The 17,663-nt window shown below is 39.9% G+C and overlaps 1 protein-coding gene across 1 annotated transcript; it reads left to right on the top strand.

Moving 5' to 3' along the window:
* Positions 1–6,527: 6,527 nt before the first annotated feature.
* FUT10 (fucosyltransferase 10) lies at positions 6,528–12,355 on the top strand. Its single transcript, XM_015818470.1, has 4 exons — positions 6,528–6,812; positions 8,573–8,849; positions 9,997–10,832; positions 12,136–12,355. The coding sequence occupies exons 1-4, from the start codon at positions 6,732–6,734 to the stop codon at positions 12,349–12,351; spliced, it is 1,410 nt and encodes a 469-aa protein (XP_015673956.1). The 5' UTR covers positions 6,528–6,731; the 3' UTR covers positions 12,352–12,355.
* The last annotated feature ends 5,308 nt before the right edge of the window (positions 12,356–17,663 follow it).

Raw genomic sequence — 17,663 nt, 5'->3', positions numbered from 1 at the left:
TCTTCTTCAGGATCTTCGTCCGACTCCTCGCGCACGTCTTCCTTGTGAATAGTGGCGGTCTCAGGAGCGTTTTTCTTGGGCCGCATGTTCTTGACCGCCCCGCCGGCAGCTTCTTCAGCCGAAACCTCTCGCAGAGCATCTTGGAAGGAAACATCTTCCCTGGCGAACAGTCTCTGCTGCAATTCTGTGTTTCTCAGTCTGCATACAAAACGATCACGAAGCCTTTCTTCTAAGTCCTTGAAGTCGCACGGTTTAGCTGCTCTTCTCAAGGCCGCAAAGTAGTCTTTTGCTGATTCTCCAACTTGCTGATCTCTCTGTTGAAATGTGTGCCTCCAAGCCATGACTGATTGCTTGGGCTGGAAGTGTTCCTTTAAGGTTTTCTTGAGGTCGGAGTACGATACCGTTTCCAACGAGTCTGGGAACATTAAGCTCTCGGCGATCTCAAAGGCGTCTTGCCCACAAACGCACAACAATGTGGCAGCCTTTAAGCCTTCCTCTCGAACCTGGTTTATGCGAAAATACGTCTCGACTCTTGCCACGTAAGATTCCCACCTCTCGGGGTGAGAGACGTCGAATTCTTCTAAACGCCCAACTTTAGCCATGATCGATGGTCAAGTTTCTTCTTCTTCAGTCGCACACACCCTCCAGCGATTTCGTACTGGCAGGATAACGCTGACTTCCACGCCGTTTCTTTCCCGGACTTCTTCGGGTGAGTCTTCTAGCTTTTCTTAGCTGTAGAGACTGAATCCCACCTTCGTCGCCAGTGTTAAGTCCTGGGAATAATGGCGCTTGAGACGAATCATCTCCAACAAGTCTTTATTGTTTGCTCCACTCTACGAACAACCCGAGCAGAGGCACACAGGCCTCTATTTATACCCTCTAATCCCCGGGCAAGTTCAACCAATCATGAGGCGGGCTTTTCCCGCCTTGCGCATGCGCACAAGGCTGGCGCCGCTCAGTCTGGTCCCGGGCAGCTTCTGCAAATGCCCGGGACTCTTGCAACGTCCCGAGCCTGCCTCTTGCAGGCTCAGGACACAACACTAACATCAAGTTAACGCAAGATAATAGCACAAATGAAGAAAGTCAGAAAACAGAAGGCCATCTTCTGTATGGAGAAATGGGGTAAAGAACAAAGAAAGGAACGGGATCAGATATGAAAGATGGTGCTGAAGAAGATAGTTTTGGACTCGCCTCCAGTCCACGTTTCCCTTCCCTCTTTCTCCTTTTCTTCAGCTATGATTAATGTTGTAATCATCAAATTTTGGGTGATTACCATTATAATTACATATCAAACCTTAGATACACAAATTTGTAACCTTTTAATTAGCCAATTAAAGAAACAGAACAAAACCTAGTTTGTTCCTTAGACTTTATATAACTTATTTAATCCAAGAACATGATAGGGTATATGTAGCATGGCCATGCCTGGTGGAACAATGTTTATTTGACTAGTCCAGGGGTAGGCAACCTTGGCTCTTTTATGACTCATGGACTTCAACTCCCAGAATTCCTGAGCTAGCTATGCTGGCTCAGGAATTCTGGGAGTTGAAGCCCACGAGTCATAAAAGAGCCAAGGTTGTCTATCCCTGAATTAGGCACTAATCTCAGGAGAAGAGACTACCAGTCCCCTCAGTAAAATGAAATTGGTGGTCCCTAAGAACAATACAATCAATGCTGGATGGAAGAAGATAATTGTATAATAAAAGGTTTCACTATGAATTTCTTCTAGGATTGAAGCATGCCAGAACAGTTGGAAAAGAGGTTTCTTTTAGCAAATTCCTTTTAAAAACATAAAGGGTTATATTTTTGGTAATCTCAACAGTCAGAATGCCATCTTGCAGTTCTGTGGCACTTTAGAGTTTACAAAATGTTTCCTACATATTACTGTAGTCAGGGCTTTTTTTCTCGGAGAAAAGGTGGCGGAACTCAAACCTGGCCACGCCCTCATCAAACCCTAGGACCGCCCCTTTAGAGAACAGGAATGCAAGTAAAATTTGGGAGGGGCTATTTCCGGTGTGGGAGGGGCTATTTCCGGTGCGGCCGGCCCGGAAAAAGGTGCCGGAACGCGGTTCTGCCGCGTTCCGGCTGAAAAAAAGCCCTGACTGTAGTAATCCAGTAATCCTTACATCAGTACTAACATATGATTGGCTCCTATTTACATTATTTGTAAAAGGCACAGAGAGAAAAAGAGAATGTCACTAGAAGGGGAAAAAAATCACAAAACTGCATCTCATTTTGGCTGTGTCATATGGAGGAATTCACTAGAGAAAGCAGTTATGTTGGGAAGAGTTAGCGATTAAAGGAAACCAGGCTGCCAAAGAACACGATGGCTGGACTCCATCAAAGCTGACACCAGCCAGAGCATAGAAAAACTCAAAGAAATAGTGCAAGATTGGAAGATGTGGACAGACCTGGCCCATAAAATCGCCAAGAGTCGAACATGACTGAATGGATAACATCATCATTATCATGTTTGTAAGGGTTGAAATGAGGAGTTCTGTATTTCAGTCACTGCTGATGACATTATTCTTTTGAGCTCCACTTATTTTTATTGTCATTGATTTATATATTTGTCTCTGAAATACAGACAGGATATGGAAATCCTTAAGTTTATTTTAATTTATAAAATGCTTAAGTTTATTTTAATTTATAAAAAGTTTCATATATTGCTCTAAAAAGGATTGCTTGGATAGCTCAGAACAAAAATAATACATTAAAGCAAAAAAGCATTAAAACCTTAATTAATACAACCTTGATTAATACAAGCAAAGCAAGCATATGTATAATTAGCCACATTAAAATAGAGTAGAACTTTAGCAGAATTCTATTTCTCCTGTCCACATAAAATGAGAGAAATGTCCCAAAGCATTCATTTATTCATCTATTTTCATTCTTAGTGTACCATATCAAAGAGTACCACTTAGTTCACCATATCAAAGTGTCTTTTGATTGTTTAAAACTAGACAGTGGCCATAAAAATACATTTGATCAAGCCGATATCTCCCCTATTCAAAACTAACAATCCCATATAGTTTCACATTTAGCATCTACAACAAGTATGTCAAACTTGCGATGTCATGTGACGTCGCGCAACGTATCGGGACAGTTTTGCCATTGCCGGCAATGGGGTGGGCACAGCTTCCGCATGACGCGTTTGACACCCCTGATCTACAATATATACAGACTACACTTTTATTCATGTTGAATTTATAACATTTTTCAAGCTAGTTTTCTCAATGACTCATGCAGTCTAATATGATTTTAGCTTAGCTTCATGGTGTAACTACGGTAATATAGGAATTGAAAGTTATGTACCAATTTCATCCTTCTTCGTTTTCCCCTTTGTCGTGATATCCAGTTTTACAAAATAAACATCTGCAATTTTTCATGAACAAAAGAAGTTGAAATAAACTATTATTTATTTATTTATTTTAAATGCCATTCATCTTGTGGTTCTATAATGAAAAAAGACTTATAACTGCTGATTGTTAACAGCATTCTGCAAGATAAAGTGCACACTTCAAAATAATTTAGAAGATACGCATCAGGCCTAGGCTAATGCAAACTTAGTAACAGATTTCTGAAATTTAAAAATAAGTTGCCTTTTAAGAATCACAATAAATATGCTGTTGTTCATGGTGATTCATTAAAGCAGCAGCATCTATTTTTCAGATATAAAAAAGTTTTAAAAGTATATTATTAGTATCAGAGAGGTATTGTGTTTGAATGTGGCTACAAAAAAACTATATTACTTCTTAGAGAAATAATAAAGTTCTGTGTATATTATCAGTCAATTCAAGGAATAACTTTTGGCTTGGGCTTTAAATTAATAGAAGAAAAGTTAATGCAGAGGAAATATATGATCTTAAAAACAAAGATTAAAGTTGAACAGCCTGGTTTCAGGACCATAAGTAGCCCCTGAACCTCCCTTTTCCTTTCCTGGAGTCCCTTTCGATACAATTGACTGCCATTTTGATGTGGGAAAGCAGGCAAATATGACAAAAGAAGCCTAAGGTTGGTTTAGCAAGGTGAAGATACAGGGCTCCTCCATTGAAATTCCTGCCCATGAGAATTTGATATAATTGCCAGGTTGATTTTGCCTATCTAGGAAATTAACTATGTAATTAGTTAGCTGCGTGATCCATTGTTCGGTTCTGAAGATCAAGGTGGCACCGCCTCATGACCCTTACTTTGTCCACAACAACCATATGAGGTAGACAAACAGAGAGAGTGGCTGAATGTGGGCTAGAACCTGGCTTTCCCACTTCTACACACACAGGTTTTAATCCTTGCCCACAAGTTTCTCCACACTGGTCTATAGTTGTAGCTAAAAGTGGAGAGTATAAAGTAAAATGCGGAAGAGAATTGATGTTATGTAATGTTCCTCTCTTCAGCTCTGAAGTATTGGGTGAAATGTGGTGGAGGGGCTCTCGTCCATCTGATCAGTAGATGGCAGCAACGAGTGAGAGTACTAGGTATCATGTCTTCACTGCCATCTTGTGGTCATAAGCAGTTTTTGCAGTCGGATGCAATCTGTCTAAGAAATTATCAACGGCAGCGGGCACTGATTTGTGATAGAAAAACAATGTTAAAGTTTTGTAACGTGACCTACGCAATTAATTCACCTTAAGCCTTTTTTAAAAAAAACTCTCGGGCAACGTGCGAATGTGTCTTGACGCAGCTCTGACTGCTGCATTATGCTAAAGCGAGTTGGCAAGCGCATTGCAAACGGTTGTGGAAACCGCGATCGCTATTTTATTTTATTTTTAATTTTTTTAAAAAATGCGCTCCCAAAACGGGAAGCTCGAAACCTTCCCCTAGAAACCGCATAAATTAGCTGCCAAATTTACACACACACACCCTCATTTTGACGGAGATCCTTTCGGTCGGGACGTTGGGAAAGAGATGGGTCTCTCCGTTGAAACGACGCCACCATGAGCGAGATCAAACCAACTTTTCCTTCACACAAACCCAGGAACGCTGTTTTCCAAAGTGGGATTCGGAGAACTCTGGAAGGTGGATCCCGGGATCTGCTTCTCCCAATTGATCTTCCGCAGGGATGTTATTGGGAGAGGAGCGCTGCGATCCGCTGCAGAGTTTACTGTCGACCCAAGGGAAGTAGAGGCACAAATAGAAAGTAAAAAGCGTCTTGCCAAAACCAGGAAGAAGAACGGGGACTTGGGTGAGTATCTTTATTTCCTATGGGAAGCATTGCGATAGTTTTCCTGTTGGTTTTGTACATCTGCAAAAGACATAAAAAGGCGCCTGTAGATCTTAAAAAGAAAGACTTGTCTTTATTCGGTTTACTTTTGGTCTCGAGTTCTGCGATGCAACGAGGCATTTGCAGCTGGAAACGAGCCAAAAGATAACAAATAAAAGGGAAACGTAACATTTACTCTTCTGAACTAAAAGTACCAATGTAATGTTACAGCCCCGCCTCTCGTGTTTTAACAAAAGGAGAAAAGAAAAAAACTTTGGGCCTATTTTAGCACAAGCGGCTTCAACCATTTCCCCCTTTCTTTTAATTTTTAAACTTTTGTTTACTTTCCTATAGCAAAAGCTTTTACAATAGCATGCAGTTTAAAGCTTCTGTTAGTTCTTTAAGCTTTTGTTTTAACGTTTCTTCAGTATTATTTAAAGGGAGAAGCAGAGACGATTTTTGTTTTTGGAAAGGCACAGTTGTTCCTGGAAGGGTTTTCTATTCAGATCAAACCTCCCTTCATCTTTTAAGGAAAAACCTTACAAACCTTGATAAAACATTAGTGCTAATATTATCCTTAAGACTTCTGGGAAAGAGATTCTATAATTGTCTTGTTACACTGCCATTAGGCTTTAGAAATTATATATTTGATGTGTGTTCTTTGCTTTAAAAAAGAAAATTATAGATGCCTCAGATCAGTTCTTACAATTATGCACATTTTGTGATGCAAATGAATGTGAATTTGCATATATTATGTAGCATTATTGTATCTACTCTATAGAACAAAGCATATTGCTTCTGTTCACTGCCTCAAAGATTTACAATAATTACTAAATACATTATTTTCTGCAGAAAGACAAAATTTCTTAGCTAAATTCCATATGTGAAATCTTATTCTAGCCTATTTAAATTTTCACATACTAAAGAACACATTATCCTTGTTACAGATGAATGGAAATACAATGTAGAATTTGTGGCTTGTAGTCCACTACTGCTAAATATCTTCAAATTAAATTAAATTTAATTAAAATTAGGGCGGGCTTGTCCTTCTAATATTTTAGAGATTTGGCAGTCTCAAAAGCTTTGGGCCTTAAATAATTTGTATTTAATGTTGGGGTGCTGTGGGTCCCGCCTGGGGAGGGACACATGTACCATAGTACCCACACACAGTGTTGCTAACTGTTCGTTTATGTGGGTCTCAAAAGTTTTTGATGGGGATGTGATCATACACATATATCAGGAAGACTGGGAACTGATTCCTAGCACATATGCCAACATAGATTGAAGAACGTATTTCTGAACTGTATCTTTTCATTTAGCAGTGCATTAATTCGAAGGAATTCCTGATTGAGGAAGCTACAGTAATACAAGGTCGAGGATCAACTCAGGTTTGATGGCACTTCTTCTCCCACCAGTAACCACAATTGAGAAGAACAAGGATTTCTAGGGAAAATACATTGGACCAGTTATTGGACATGTTAAGGATCCCTGAGCCCCAAACAGGAAGACTTTGTATGCCTGATCATAAGGCATGAAAAGAATTAAGAAGAAAAGATTTTGGGCATCTTGCTTCTGTTTTATGGCTTCCTTTTTTCTCCTGATCACTTTCCAGGTACCAAAGATCCTTGGGATGGAGCTGAGAATATATTCAGAAATGCCCCCAAGAGAGGAAGGAATAGCTATGTGATGTAAAACTTTAGGAGAGAGAACGGGGACATTCCCATATCAACTTTGGGGTTCAGCCTGGTGCTTCGGGTTTAATTATGTGCTTTCCCAATGCTCCAAATCTCCGTTCCTTTCCACTGGTCTCTCAGTACTGCTTGGTTTTCACCAGTAAAAAGACAATATGGGTAGTCCTCGATTTATAACCATTTGTTTCGTGCCCGTTTGAAGGCAGTGAAAAAATTGACATACCATTTTTCACATGACTGTTGCAGCATCCCCGTGGTCATGTGATCAAATTTCAGACGCTTGGCAACAGGTTCATATTTATGACGGTTGCAGTGTCCCAGGATCATGTCATCACCTTTTGCGAACTTCTGACAAGTAACACACTTAACAGTCGCGTTACTAACTTAACAACTGCATGGATTCACTTAACAACCATGGCAAGAAAGCTTGTAAAATGGTGCAAAATTCATTTAACAACCGTCTCGCTTAGCAACAGAAATTTGGGGCTCAATTAATGGTCATAAGTCGAGGAATACCTGTATGCGCAGAGTAAAAAATACAGGGCAAGTCATTTTCCGTGAGTAAAAAAATATGCTCATTCTCATTATTCTGGTTCTGCTGTCATGAATTATTCTATCTTATAATGCCACAGCTTGGTTCCTCTTGCAAGACTCTTGAGCTGATGCAGTTAAAAAGGAGAAGGCAGATCAGAGGTAACTCTGTAATGCGTCAGAATTCCTCCAAATGGGTCCTGTGGAAAGCTAGATTTTTTCATATGAAGTGCTACAAGGAAATTAAATTTATGATCTGCTGTTTGTAGGCTTCAATCCAGATGAGATGGGGGTAACAGATTTCCTAGCTTCTGTGTTAGTACCTCCAGCCCTCTAGAAATATTACACCAAGGATGGGGAATCTGGAGAACAGGATAGATCATGGTATACAGACAAGGGAAATTCCTAAAAGCTAGAAGGAAACAAGCATCCTAGAAGTTTTTGAATAAAACTGTTTTCTGTAAGTTTGGTTGCTTGGTTGGTTGTTTTATAGTTTTTATAGCCTGCCCCACTCAAAAGACTTAAAATTATAAATGGAACAAAAGAATAAACAAAAAGTACAAATAAGAAGTCAACCCTCTCCCAGTATGAATGGCAGCAAAACTTTTGGTAGAATTTATTAGAAAGCCTGATTAAATAAAATTATCTTTTAAAGGTTTTCTGGAAACCATGAAGAAAGGAGCTTCACAGACTAGAGAGCAATAGTCTGATATGACTAATATATGGATAGAGTAAGTTCACAGTTCAGAAATAATATACTTATCATAGGCTCACTGAGTATGTGTTAGAACAGTGTGTGTGTATATGGGTGGGTGGGTGGGTTGTTCCTTCTGAGTCAGTGATAACTCCTGGTGACTGCCTAGACTAGTCCCTGCAGTTTTTATGGCACATTTCAAAAGTGGCTTGCCATTGTCTGCTTCCTAGAGCTGAGAGAGAGGAACTGGTCCAAGGTCACCCAGTTGGCTTTGTACTTAAGTCAAGACCAGAATTCACAGTCTCTCGAGTTTCTAGCCTGGTACCTTAATCACTCCACCAAACTAGCTTTCGTTAGAAAGTCTAAGCCCATTTCAAATCCATATCCGTGCATAAGGTTTCATACCTTATTTCTTAAGCCTTCTGTAATTCTTGATTTTCCTTTGTTTTTCAAAAGGTGATTGTAGAACTGGGCAGGTCTGAACAGTTGACTTCACAAAACGACGCTTCCAGAGAAGATGGGTTACAGAAATATCCTCTGTTTTTCAAAAGGCCAAAACCTGACCACAGTACAAGAAAGAAAGTGCACAAAGGCACGTATCCCATCTTGCTGTGGTGGTCTCCACTCACAGGAGAGTCTGGAAGGCAGGCTCAGTGTGGCGAGGATATTTGCTTCTTTACCATTAACAGGACTTACCAACACAATCCTATGACTAGAGCCTTTCTTTTTTACGGTAAGGGAATGGCTAAAGTTTTGAAAGGGCTCTTGAGTAATCTCTTACTCCCCCTTTTCTTGTGTAATTTACATATTGATTTCTGTATGTAGAAAAAAGTGGAACCAACTGGGAATATGGTGATTTAGATAGTCCTTGACTTATGATTACTATTAGGACAGGAGTTCTGGTCATCGGTCACTGTGCTCAGTAGAGGAAGCACCTATGTGGCTAGACCTGAGTTTATGACATTTTTTTGCATGTGGTTGTAAGTGCAAAACCATTCTTCTGAATGGGTGGGATTTATTTTTTTTGCCAGAAATTAATAAAAAAAAACAAACCACCAGAAACTGGCGTGAAATCATGGCCACATAATTGTGGGGCGCTCCAACCAGTCATAAATGCGAGCCAGCTGCCAAGTGCTTGAAATGTGGTCATGGGATCTTGGGAGGGTGGGCACCATTTAACAATGGCCAAAAGTGCTTTATGGGTTGTACAGCATCCGTTCTAGGCCCATCTTAATTTCAAGTGGTCGTTAAGCAACTAGTCATATGTCAAGGGCTCTTCTCTGTACAGACCCTTTCTCCTATTTCCTATTTATTATTCTCCATCCTGAATAATCAGTATTTCATGGCTACTGAGCAGGCTAAGTCCTGATTGGGTTATTTCCAGATCTCTTCCTCCTCTTAGTTTTTTTTTTCTCCCCCCAAAAGTAGATTTTTGTTCTACTTCAAATCTGTCATTCTGATGCAATTTCCAATTTTTTAATACAGTGGTACCTTGGTACTCAATTACTTTGAAACTTATCGAATTTGGTACTCAAAGCATTTTGATGCAAAATTTTTGTCCCAGTACCCATTCTTTATTTGATGCTCAGCACATAATCTAGAATTAGTTGATGTTAGCTGCCTTGTGATTCACAACATTATTCCTTATAGGAAAATTTGTTTGGCACTCATAGTTTTTAGAACTCATCGCGTCTCCCGGAACCAGTTAACAATGAGTATCAAGGTACCACTGTATTAGTATGACTCTTACAATTGGAGAATATCTGCTTTATTGGTGATGATCACGTTACCTTGATAATGATATTTATATTATTGAAGAAAGTGCAACTAAGTCCACTGAATTTAATTAAAAGGAATATGTTATGTTTTTCAATACCCAGGTACTGATTTCAGCATACACAGCTTACCTTTGCCCCGTGCAGGCTTCCATGACTGGGCTCTTTTTCACGAGGAGTCCCCCAAAAACAACTACAAGCTTTTCCAAGCTCCTACCATCACTTTGTTCAACCACACAGCCACTTTCAGCCGCCACTCACACCTATCGCTTACCACCCAGTATCTTGAAAGTATTAAGGCCTTGAAGTCGCTGAAGTACACAGTTTCTTTGCAAAAAAAGAACAGCTTGCGGAAGAGACTTGCGCCGCTGGTCTATGTACAATCTGATTGTGATCCTCCCTCTGACAGAGACAGTTACGTAAAAGAGCTGATGGCTCACATTGAAATTGATTCCTACGGGGCTTGTTTGCATAATAGAGATCTTCCAGAGCATCTCCAAAATCCATCCTCCATGGACAGCGATAGTTTTTACAAAATACTTGCTCAGTATAAATTCGTCCTGGCTTTTGAGAACTCAGTCTGTGAAGATTATATCACTGAAAAACTCTGGAGGCCCTTAAAGCTGGGAGTGGTGCCTGTTTATTATGGCTCTCCCACTGTTCAAGACTGGCTTCCAAGCAACAAGAGTGCCATTCTCATCACAGATTTTCCACACCCAAGGGACCTGGCTCAGTATATCAAAGCTTTGGATGCAGATGACAAGGAATATCTGGCCTACCTTGAATGGAAGTTGAAAGGTGACATTTCCAACAAACAATTGCTTGCTGTTATCAAAGAACGCACATGGGGAGTGCAAGATATTATGAAGGACAACTACATAGATGCCTTTGAGTGCATGGTGTGCACCAGGGTATGGGAAAATATCAGGAGCCAAGCGAAGGTAAGTATAAATATGTCTCTCCTTAGTGCAGGGGTAGGCAACCTTGGCTCTTTTATGACTCGTGGACTTCAACTCCCAGAATTCCTGAGCCAGCCACGCTGAGGGGAAAAGGAGAGGTTTCCATGCTTAGCCATGCTGGCTCAGGAATTCTGGGAGTTGAAGTCCACGAGTCATAAAAGAGCCAAGGTTGCCTACCCCTGCCTTAGTGACTTGTCATCATTAAGTCAACTGCTGTCTTTTGATTCTCAAGCAGAACCAGTGTAACAGAGACAAACAAATTCTGCAGAATTACAGAGTTCCTGCAGAAAGACATTGCTTCAAGAGACGTCTGTGAGTCACTCTGATCCATAAATGTAGAAAGTAGTTAGAGCACATTGACTTCATCTTACTTCCGTGTTCTCCAATCTTTTTGGATGTACATCTGAAGGATAAAATGTCCCTTCTTGTTATTCATATTTCTAACAAAACATTTAAATTACCTTTATACATTCTAGACAATTTCTCTGGTGACATACAGTATACCACCAATATATCAAAGGATCATTGTTGTAAGCTCTCATTTTGATATTTGCTTTGTAGCCGTGTAAATTTTGAGATCCATTGGTGACGGCTCCTTGCCTCTTTAGTGGTTTATTTCGTTTTGTAAGATAAGAAGAAGAGAAAGAATAAGATTGCCTTCTCCTCAAACGCATCCTTCTTTGGTCTTGGCAAACGTCTTTCTCTTGGGTTTTTTCATTTGTATGTTTTGATGAGTTCAAAGACACTCTTGACTCTGGACAATTCCAAGACAATCCCTGCAGATTTCTTGGAAGTGGTTTGCCATTGCCGGCCCAAGGTCATCCAGCTGGCTTTATGCCTAAGGTAGGATTGGAACTAATGGCCTCCCTTGCCTTAACCACTACATCAGGCTGGCTTTCTTGTCTTGGTTATTCATGCCTAATATTCTAATATCAGGTATCATCAGTTGGTTCATCTGTCCCTTAGACACTGAAGCTAAATTCTATATGGCAGGTGTATTTTATTCTAATTCCATTTTAAACTGTATTTTATCAAATTTCATTTTAAATTGCTTTTATCAAACTTTAGTAATAATTTGTTGCTGGAACTTTGCACTTTGATATGGCCCAAGGGCTAATCAATAAAGATTATTATTATTATTATTATTATTATTATTATTATTATTATTATTATTATTATATGGCAGGTCTAGAAGACCAAAGTATTTGAAGTGGGAGAATACCAATCCTCACCTCTCAAAGCCTACAACAAATGAACACAGATTGTGCTTTTATCTTTTGATCAGGGAATGCTACCAAGAAGATGGAAGGTAGAAGCAAACCATCTGAGCTGCCCCAGTCCTCAAGCGTTTACTTTTTCTCCTCTCAGTGTGCAGAGAACTGTGGTATGGAGATCAAGCTTTGAACAATCTAAGAGAGAAGCTCGGGCACTGCAGCAGCTGGTAGAAAACAACAGGAATTTCACAGCCCTGGAATTTTGGACTCTGGTTTTTAGAGACTAGTTTAAAAAAAACAAGAAGTACTTACCTCAAGATAGGAAAAACAGCAACCAGAAAAAGCTAGTAGCAAAACCCAGTGTTTCAGAATAAAGTAGGAAGCACTTTTAATTAACCACTGAATGTATAAAAATGTGTATTTAGTGACTATTTATCATGACCTGTTTCAGGGTTCCCCAACCTATGGGCCGCGGCCCGGTACCGGTCCGTGGCCTAGTGACCACCGGGCCGCTGGAATGGCTGGTGAGTGCATGCTAGCGACGCTGCAAGTGGGGTAGATGCCGCGAGGGTGCTAGTGGTCCTGTTTGCAGATGCACGCGGGTACTAGTGGCCCCATTTGCACATGTGCCCCCCGCACCGCCGGCAGCATTGCGTGGGCACTAGCGCGCCGCGGATGCAAGTGGCTGTTTGCACATGCATGTAGGCACTAGCGCTGCTGGGGAGCGAGCGGCCTGTTTGCGCATGTGTGCATGAGGGCATAAATTTTCTTGCTCCTCCCTTTCACTCCGGGCCACCAAACGGGAATGGTTGGGAACCTCTGGCCTATTTAGTAATCTTGTAACGTATGTTTTTACTGCTAATACTAAGACATATTTTTAACTTGTGTAGATTAATACAAGAATGTAATAAAATCCACGCCTTTCCCTCTTCTTGTGCTTCTGATTGTTTCTGCTAGATTTTACATTCAAGCTCATTTGCAAAAAGATGTCTGACTGAATTTAGTGCTCTGACTCAGAACGAACATGTTTTCTATGTTTCTTGCATATTTACAAGTAGCTGAAGTAATGAACTGTCCTTTTCAAAGCAATGGGTAATGGTGTGTGTATTTTGTGTGGTATCCCAAAGGAAATATTTTACATGAAACATGAAATGTTTACCAGAACCCTATGGAAAGAAGAACTACAGGTAGTCCTTGACTTACAACCGTTCAATTAGTGATCGTTCAAAGTTCAACAGCATTGACAAAAGTGATATATGACCCTTTTTCACATGACTATTGCAGCATCCTCATGGCCATGTGATCAAAATTCGGATGCTGGGCAACTGGTTCATATTTATGACGGTTGCAGTGTCCCAGGGTCATGTGATCATCCCCTTTTGCAACTTTCTGAGAAGCAAAGTCAATGGGGAAGCCACATTCACTTAACAACTGTGTTACGAACTTAACAGCTGCAGTGATTGTGCCAAGGAAGATTGTAAAATGGGGAAAAACCCATTTAACAACAATTGTTTTACAACTGTTTCACTTAGCAACAAAGATGTTGGGCTCAATTGTGCTTGTAAGTGGAGGATTACCTGTACAGAGCCATGGCAAGAACAAAACGATAGGAAGTACATAGCAAGGAAATCTTGGAAAGACTATCTCACCCAAGTGTCATCTCAGATGATGGAACTTCGTTATTCCTTACCACCCGTATTTAGGTAGAATATTTTCTTAGCTTTGTTGCCTGTATGATTAAAAGTTGCACAATGACAGATGTTAACAACAGAGCTTGAATTAGTATTGGAGTTATTCACTTGAATAATTTTCCTGGTTCTAAGATTGTGAAGTCTTCAATAAACACAAGAAATAAATAAGCCCATGCGTTAAAAAAAAAACCTAATACCGGCATGCATTACAAAGTCACAGGAGTCACCAAGCCAGTTAGGATTCTGCTGGCTTGAACTTGATATCCTTCAGATGGCTTAAACTTCATGCTTTCTATAATTCCTCAACCTCCACAGCCTTAATGGAGTCAGGGGATTACAGTATGGGAAGTCTTAATGTGTTTGCAGGGCATCGGATCAAGAAAGGTTTCTGTATAGCCTCAGTAAAGGAAGCCTAAATTGAACAAAATGCCTGCAACTATCCACAGCTTAAGCTGGACCCATCACTATCAGAAACGTAGACACTGCAATCTCTGCGGCTGAATCTAATACACGCACATGCACACACAGAGGAAAACTTCAACGAATTCAGTTCCAAAAGGCTCTTTAATTATTATTTTTTTTAAAAATCCCCTTGCTAGAAATAAAGCTGGCAATGATACAGACTATATGTAGGGGTTAGGTGTTCGAAGTGATGGCATCCTTATACAGAGAATGGGGAGCAAATTCTTTGACAGTATCAAGAGCAAATAAACTTAACATGCCCCAAAGTGTTTTCCTGTTGATCACATTCCTGCTGACTGTGCACTTTGTCCAGGACAAGCAGCTACCCGCTTGCGTGGAAAGGCAGAATACCTGCTATTGGTCAACCTCATTGGAAAGGCCTCAAAGAAGGGGGGTGGCATTTCTGCTGCATCTCTCTACGTTGCCAATTTTCTCCGCATCAGCAGTTTTAGTGAAAACTTGGCAGCTTGAAATTCCCTGTCATAGATGGATGTAAAATGCATTAGCATTTGGCACTGGTATGCTGACATGAAAATAAATATCCTAATCAAGGTTTAGCCATCAGCCACTTTTAAAACCAGGAACATGAAAAACTAGGTCACAAAAAGAAGTGCCACAGTCCAAAACATTAGGAATACCTCCCCATTACTCTCCCCAAGCATCAGCATCTTTACAATGCTATTTATGATGTATTGCAATGCCATCCTACTTATTTCACCCAGACCTGTTCCTAGTCAAGTCTATGTAGGATTTCAGATTTCCCCTTGTCAACATAAGACATACAGTAATTGCTCGTTAAATGAAAGAGAGCCTACTGTCTTACCACAGCAGCTTCAATCTTTGGCAACAGAGCAAGGATGAAGGTGACATTGTTCATTTCTGTCCTTAAAGTGGACTGCTGGCTTTCTTAGTTCCAAAATACCTTCTCTCTTCAACTTCTTTGGTTAATAATGGCTAAAAAGAATGATTTGTCCCTTAGTCGTGGTGGCACAATGGTTAGAATGCAGTATTGCAGGCTAATTCTGCCAACTGCCAGCAGTTCGATCCTGACCAGCTGAAGGTTGACTCAGCCTTCCATCCTTCCGAGGTGGGTAAAATTAGGACCCAGATTGTTGGGGGGCAATAAGCTGATTCTGTAAACTGCTTAGAGAGGGATGTAAAGCACTATGAAACAGTATATAAGTACTATTGCTATTGCTATTAGCCCTGCAAAGTCTGATTTCTGCGATGGAGATTCTGCTATGGTCTCAAAATAGGCCATTGTTCGGTGCTGTATAGCAAGACAGCTGAAATTATGTACAAGAAATTCCATCCTAAATGAGTTCCTCTAAGTATATTTGGTTGGTTTAAAATTAAATTCTGAATCAGTTACAATGGTAATAGTTACCCCATTGGAAGATCTGAAATACCCATAAGATACAAATCTTAATAGAGAAAATCAATCTACATGCTCACTAAAAATCATAACTGACTTGATGCCACATAATCAATGTTAAATGTTACCAGTATTTAAACTTATTGGACCATCAGCCCACCTTTAAATAGATCTACCGACAAATAAAAACATACAAACACACACACACACACACACACACCAAAGAAAGAGTAGCCACTTCCTAATAAGTACACAATGTCCTTTGGCATTTTGGAAATCTATTTAGAAATACTGTCCATGCCAGATTGCACAGCTTTAACTCATTGGATTTTCACTATACTCCTATACGTGTCAACTCAAAAGGACATCCCCGAGTTTAATGAAGTGTATTCCCAGCAGCTGAGTCAAAAATCTCACACCTACATGCACTTCTTCCTGTTAGGCAAATGTAATTCATTTCTGAAATGAGTACACTCAAGTGTATCTAATTCTGAGTAAAATAGAGCGATTGCTTCATTTTTTTATATTAAAGATACATATTGCATTAAATTGTAAGAAGCTTAAATGCATGCAAGTAGCTTCCAATAGTTTCTAAAAACACACTTGAAGGTATCTCCAGTTTGCCATGAACCAGTCTTCTTCAACTTATTGCCCTCCATCTTTTTAAAAAATGTAATTATTATTTGTATATATTAAAATACAAGAAAAAGAAGAAAAAGAAGAAAAAAATTAACATGCTCTAAAAGGAAAGTAAAAGAAAATACATCACAATGTATCTGTATAATGCAATTCCATTGTAAAGTGAATCACCGTTTCAACAACAAATTGAATTATGACTGACAATGTCTTGGAATCATATTGATCAGTTTTTCCATTAAGAGCTAGTTCAAAGGCTAAAAGTGAACATATTTCTTAAGTCCAAGATTTTGCAGTAGGTGCTGCAATTTTTACCAGCCAAGCATTGCTATCTTTTTCTTGTACCTAAAGATTGATGTAGCCAAAATTCTAATAGACTGAAAAATTCCAATGTTCCAGGACATTGTTTAATATTACATTCAGAGCGACTTCCGGTTTGGCATTTGACGAGACGGATGGAAGAAGCCGGGGCTCTGGCTTCTTAGCCCGATTTTATTCGGCCCGGTGACCCCAAAAGGTCAGAAAATTACCCTGGAGGGGCAATGAAGAAGGAGGGATGTTTCAGGAGTCCGGACGGCAGTCGGTCCAGACGGACTGAAGAAACCTTCGAAAAGGACGGAAGAAAGGCTGCCTGGTAAGCCCAAACAACCCAAATCATTGCCAGCCAGAAGAAAAGTGAGGAGCTGCGGTGCTCCACTAAACAGCTGATTGCCAACAGTGTGCTGTCCTTTTATTCCTTATGGAGTTAGAAACGTTGATCCCCTGATTGGGAAGAAGCTATGAAGTAAAGACCCCAGAAGGACTAGGGGAGAAGAGACTTAAAAGCGGTGAGCAATTACAGGAGGGGAAAGGATTTTAAGGAAGACAAAACAATTCTTAAAAATTGAACTCAGATTGATTCAAAGAAAGACTGCTTAACTTAGAGGACGTGGAATTTTTATTTTTTTTTAGATTTAATTTCTAGGGTAAATAACTAACAAAGAACTTTAAAAACTTTGTAACAAACTTTTAAAACCAGATATTGACAAAACAGTGTATGAGGACATCTAGTGGTGAGATGAGATATTACAGTAATACCAAATAAAAGAATTTGAAAAGTGTTTGACCTTGAAACAACACCTGGTATAAACAAAGTGCCTTTATGTGAGTTTGTAAGAGAAAAGACTTTCTACAACGATATCTGTTGACTCTGGATATAACCAAAACAGGAATTATTTGGAGACAGCAGGCGTTTCACATCTGTGATTTGACTGGAGGATTGGATCTGGCCTAAAGTATTTGGCTCGATTTTTTGGGTTGGATTTTAGCCTAAGATAGTTGGCTTGAAAAATGAGTGCATCAAGTCTAACCAGACTTATGAAAAAGACTTATTCTGCACCCTCTGTGGAAACATCCAGCCTAACAAGCCACGGATCTATTGAAACAATATTGCAGC

The sequence above is a fragment of the Protobothrops mucrosquamatus genome, unplaced genomic scaffold, assembly GCF_001527695.2.
Source record: "Protobothrops mucrosquamatus isolate PMUCROS unplaced genomic scaffold, P.Mucros_1.0 scaffold744, whole genome shotgun sequence".
Taxonomy (NCBI): Eukaryota; Metazoa; Chordata; class Lepidosauria; order Squamata; family Viperidae; genus Protobothrops; species Protobothrops mucrosquamatus.
The sequence above is the reverse complement of the archived record's forward strand: the minus strand, read 5'-3'. Positions and strand labels throughout refer to the sequence as shown.

Coding starts and splice junctions, on each gene's coding strand:
- FUT10 (XM_015818470.1), top strand. CDS start 6,732: ATGAAAAGAATTAAGAAGAAAAGATTTTGGGCATCTTGCTTCTGTTTT. Junction 6,813..8,572: donor TTCTCCTGATCACTTTCCAG/GTACCAAAGATC, acceptor GTTTTTCAAAAG/GTGATTGTAGAACTGGGCAG. Junction 8,850..9,996: donor TAGAGCCTTTCTTTTTTACG/GTAAGGGAATGG, acceptor TTCAATACCCAG/GTACTGATTTCAGCATACAC.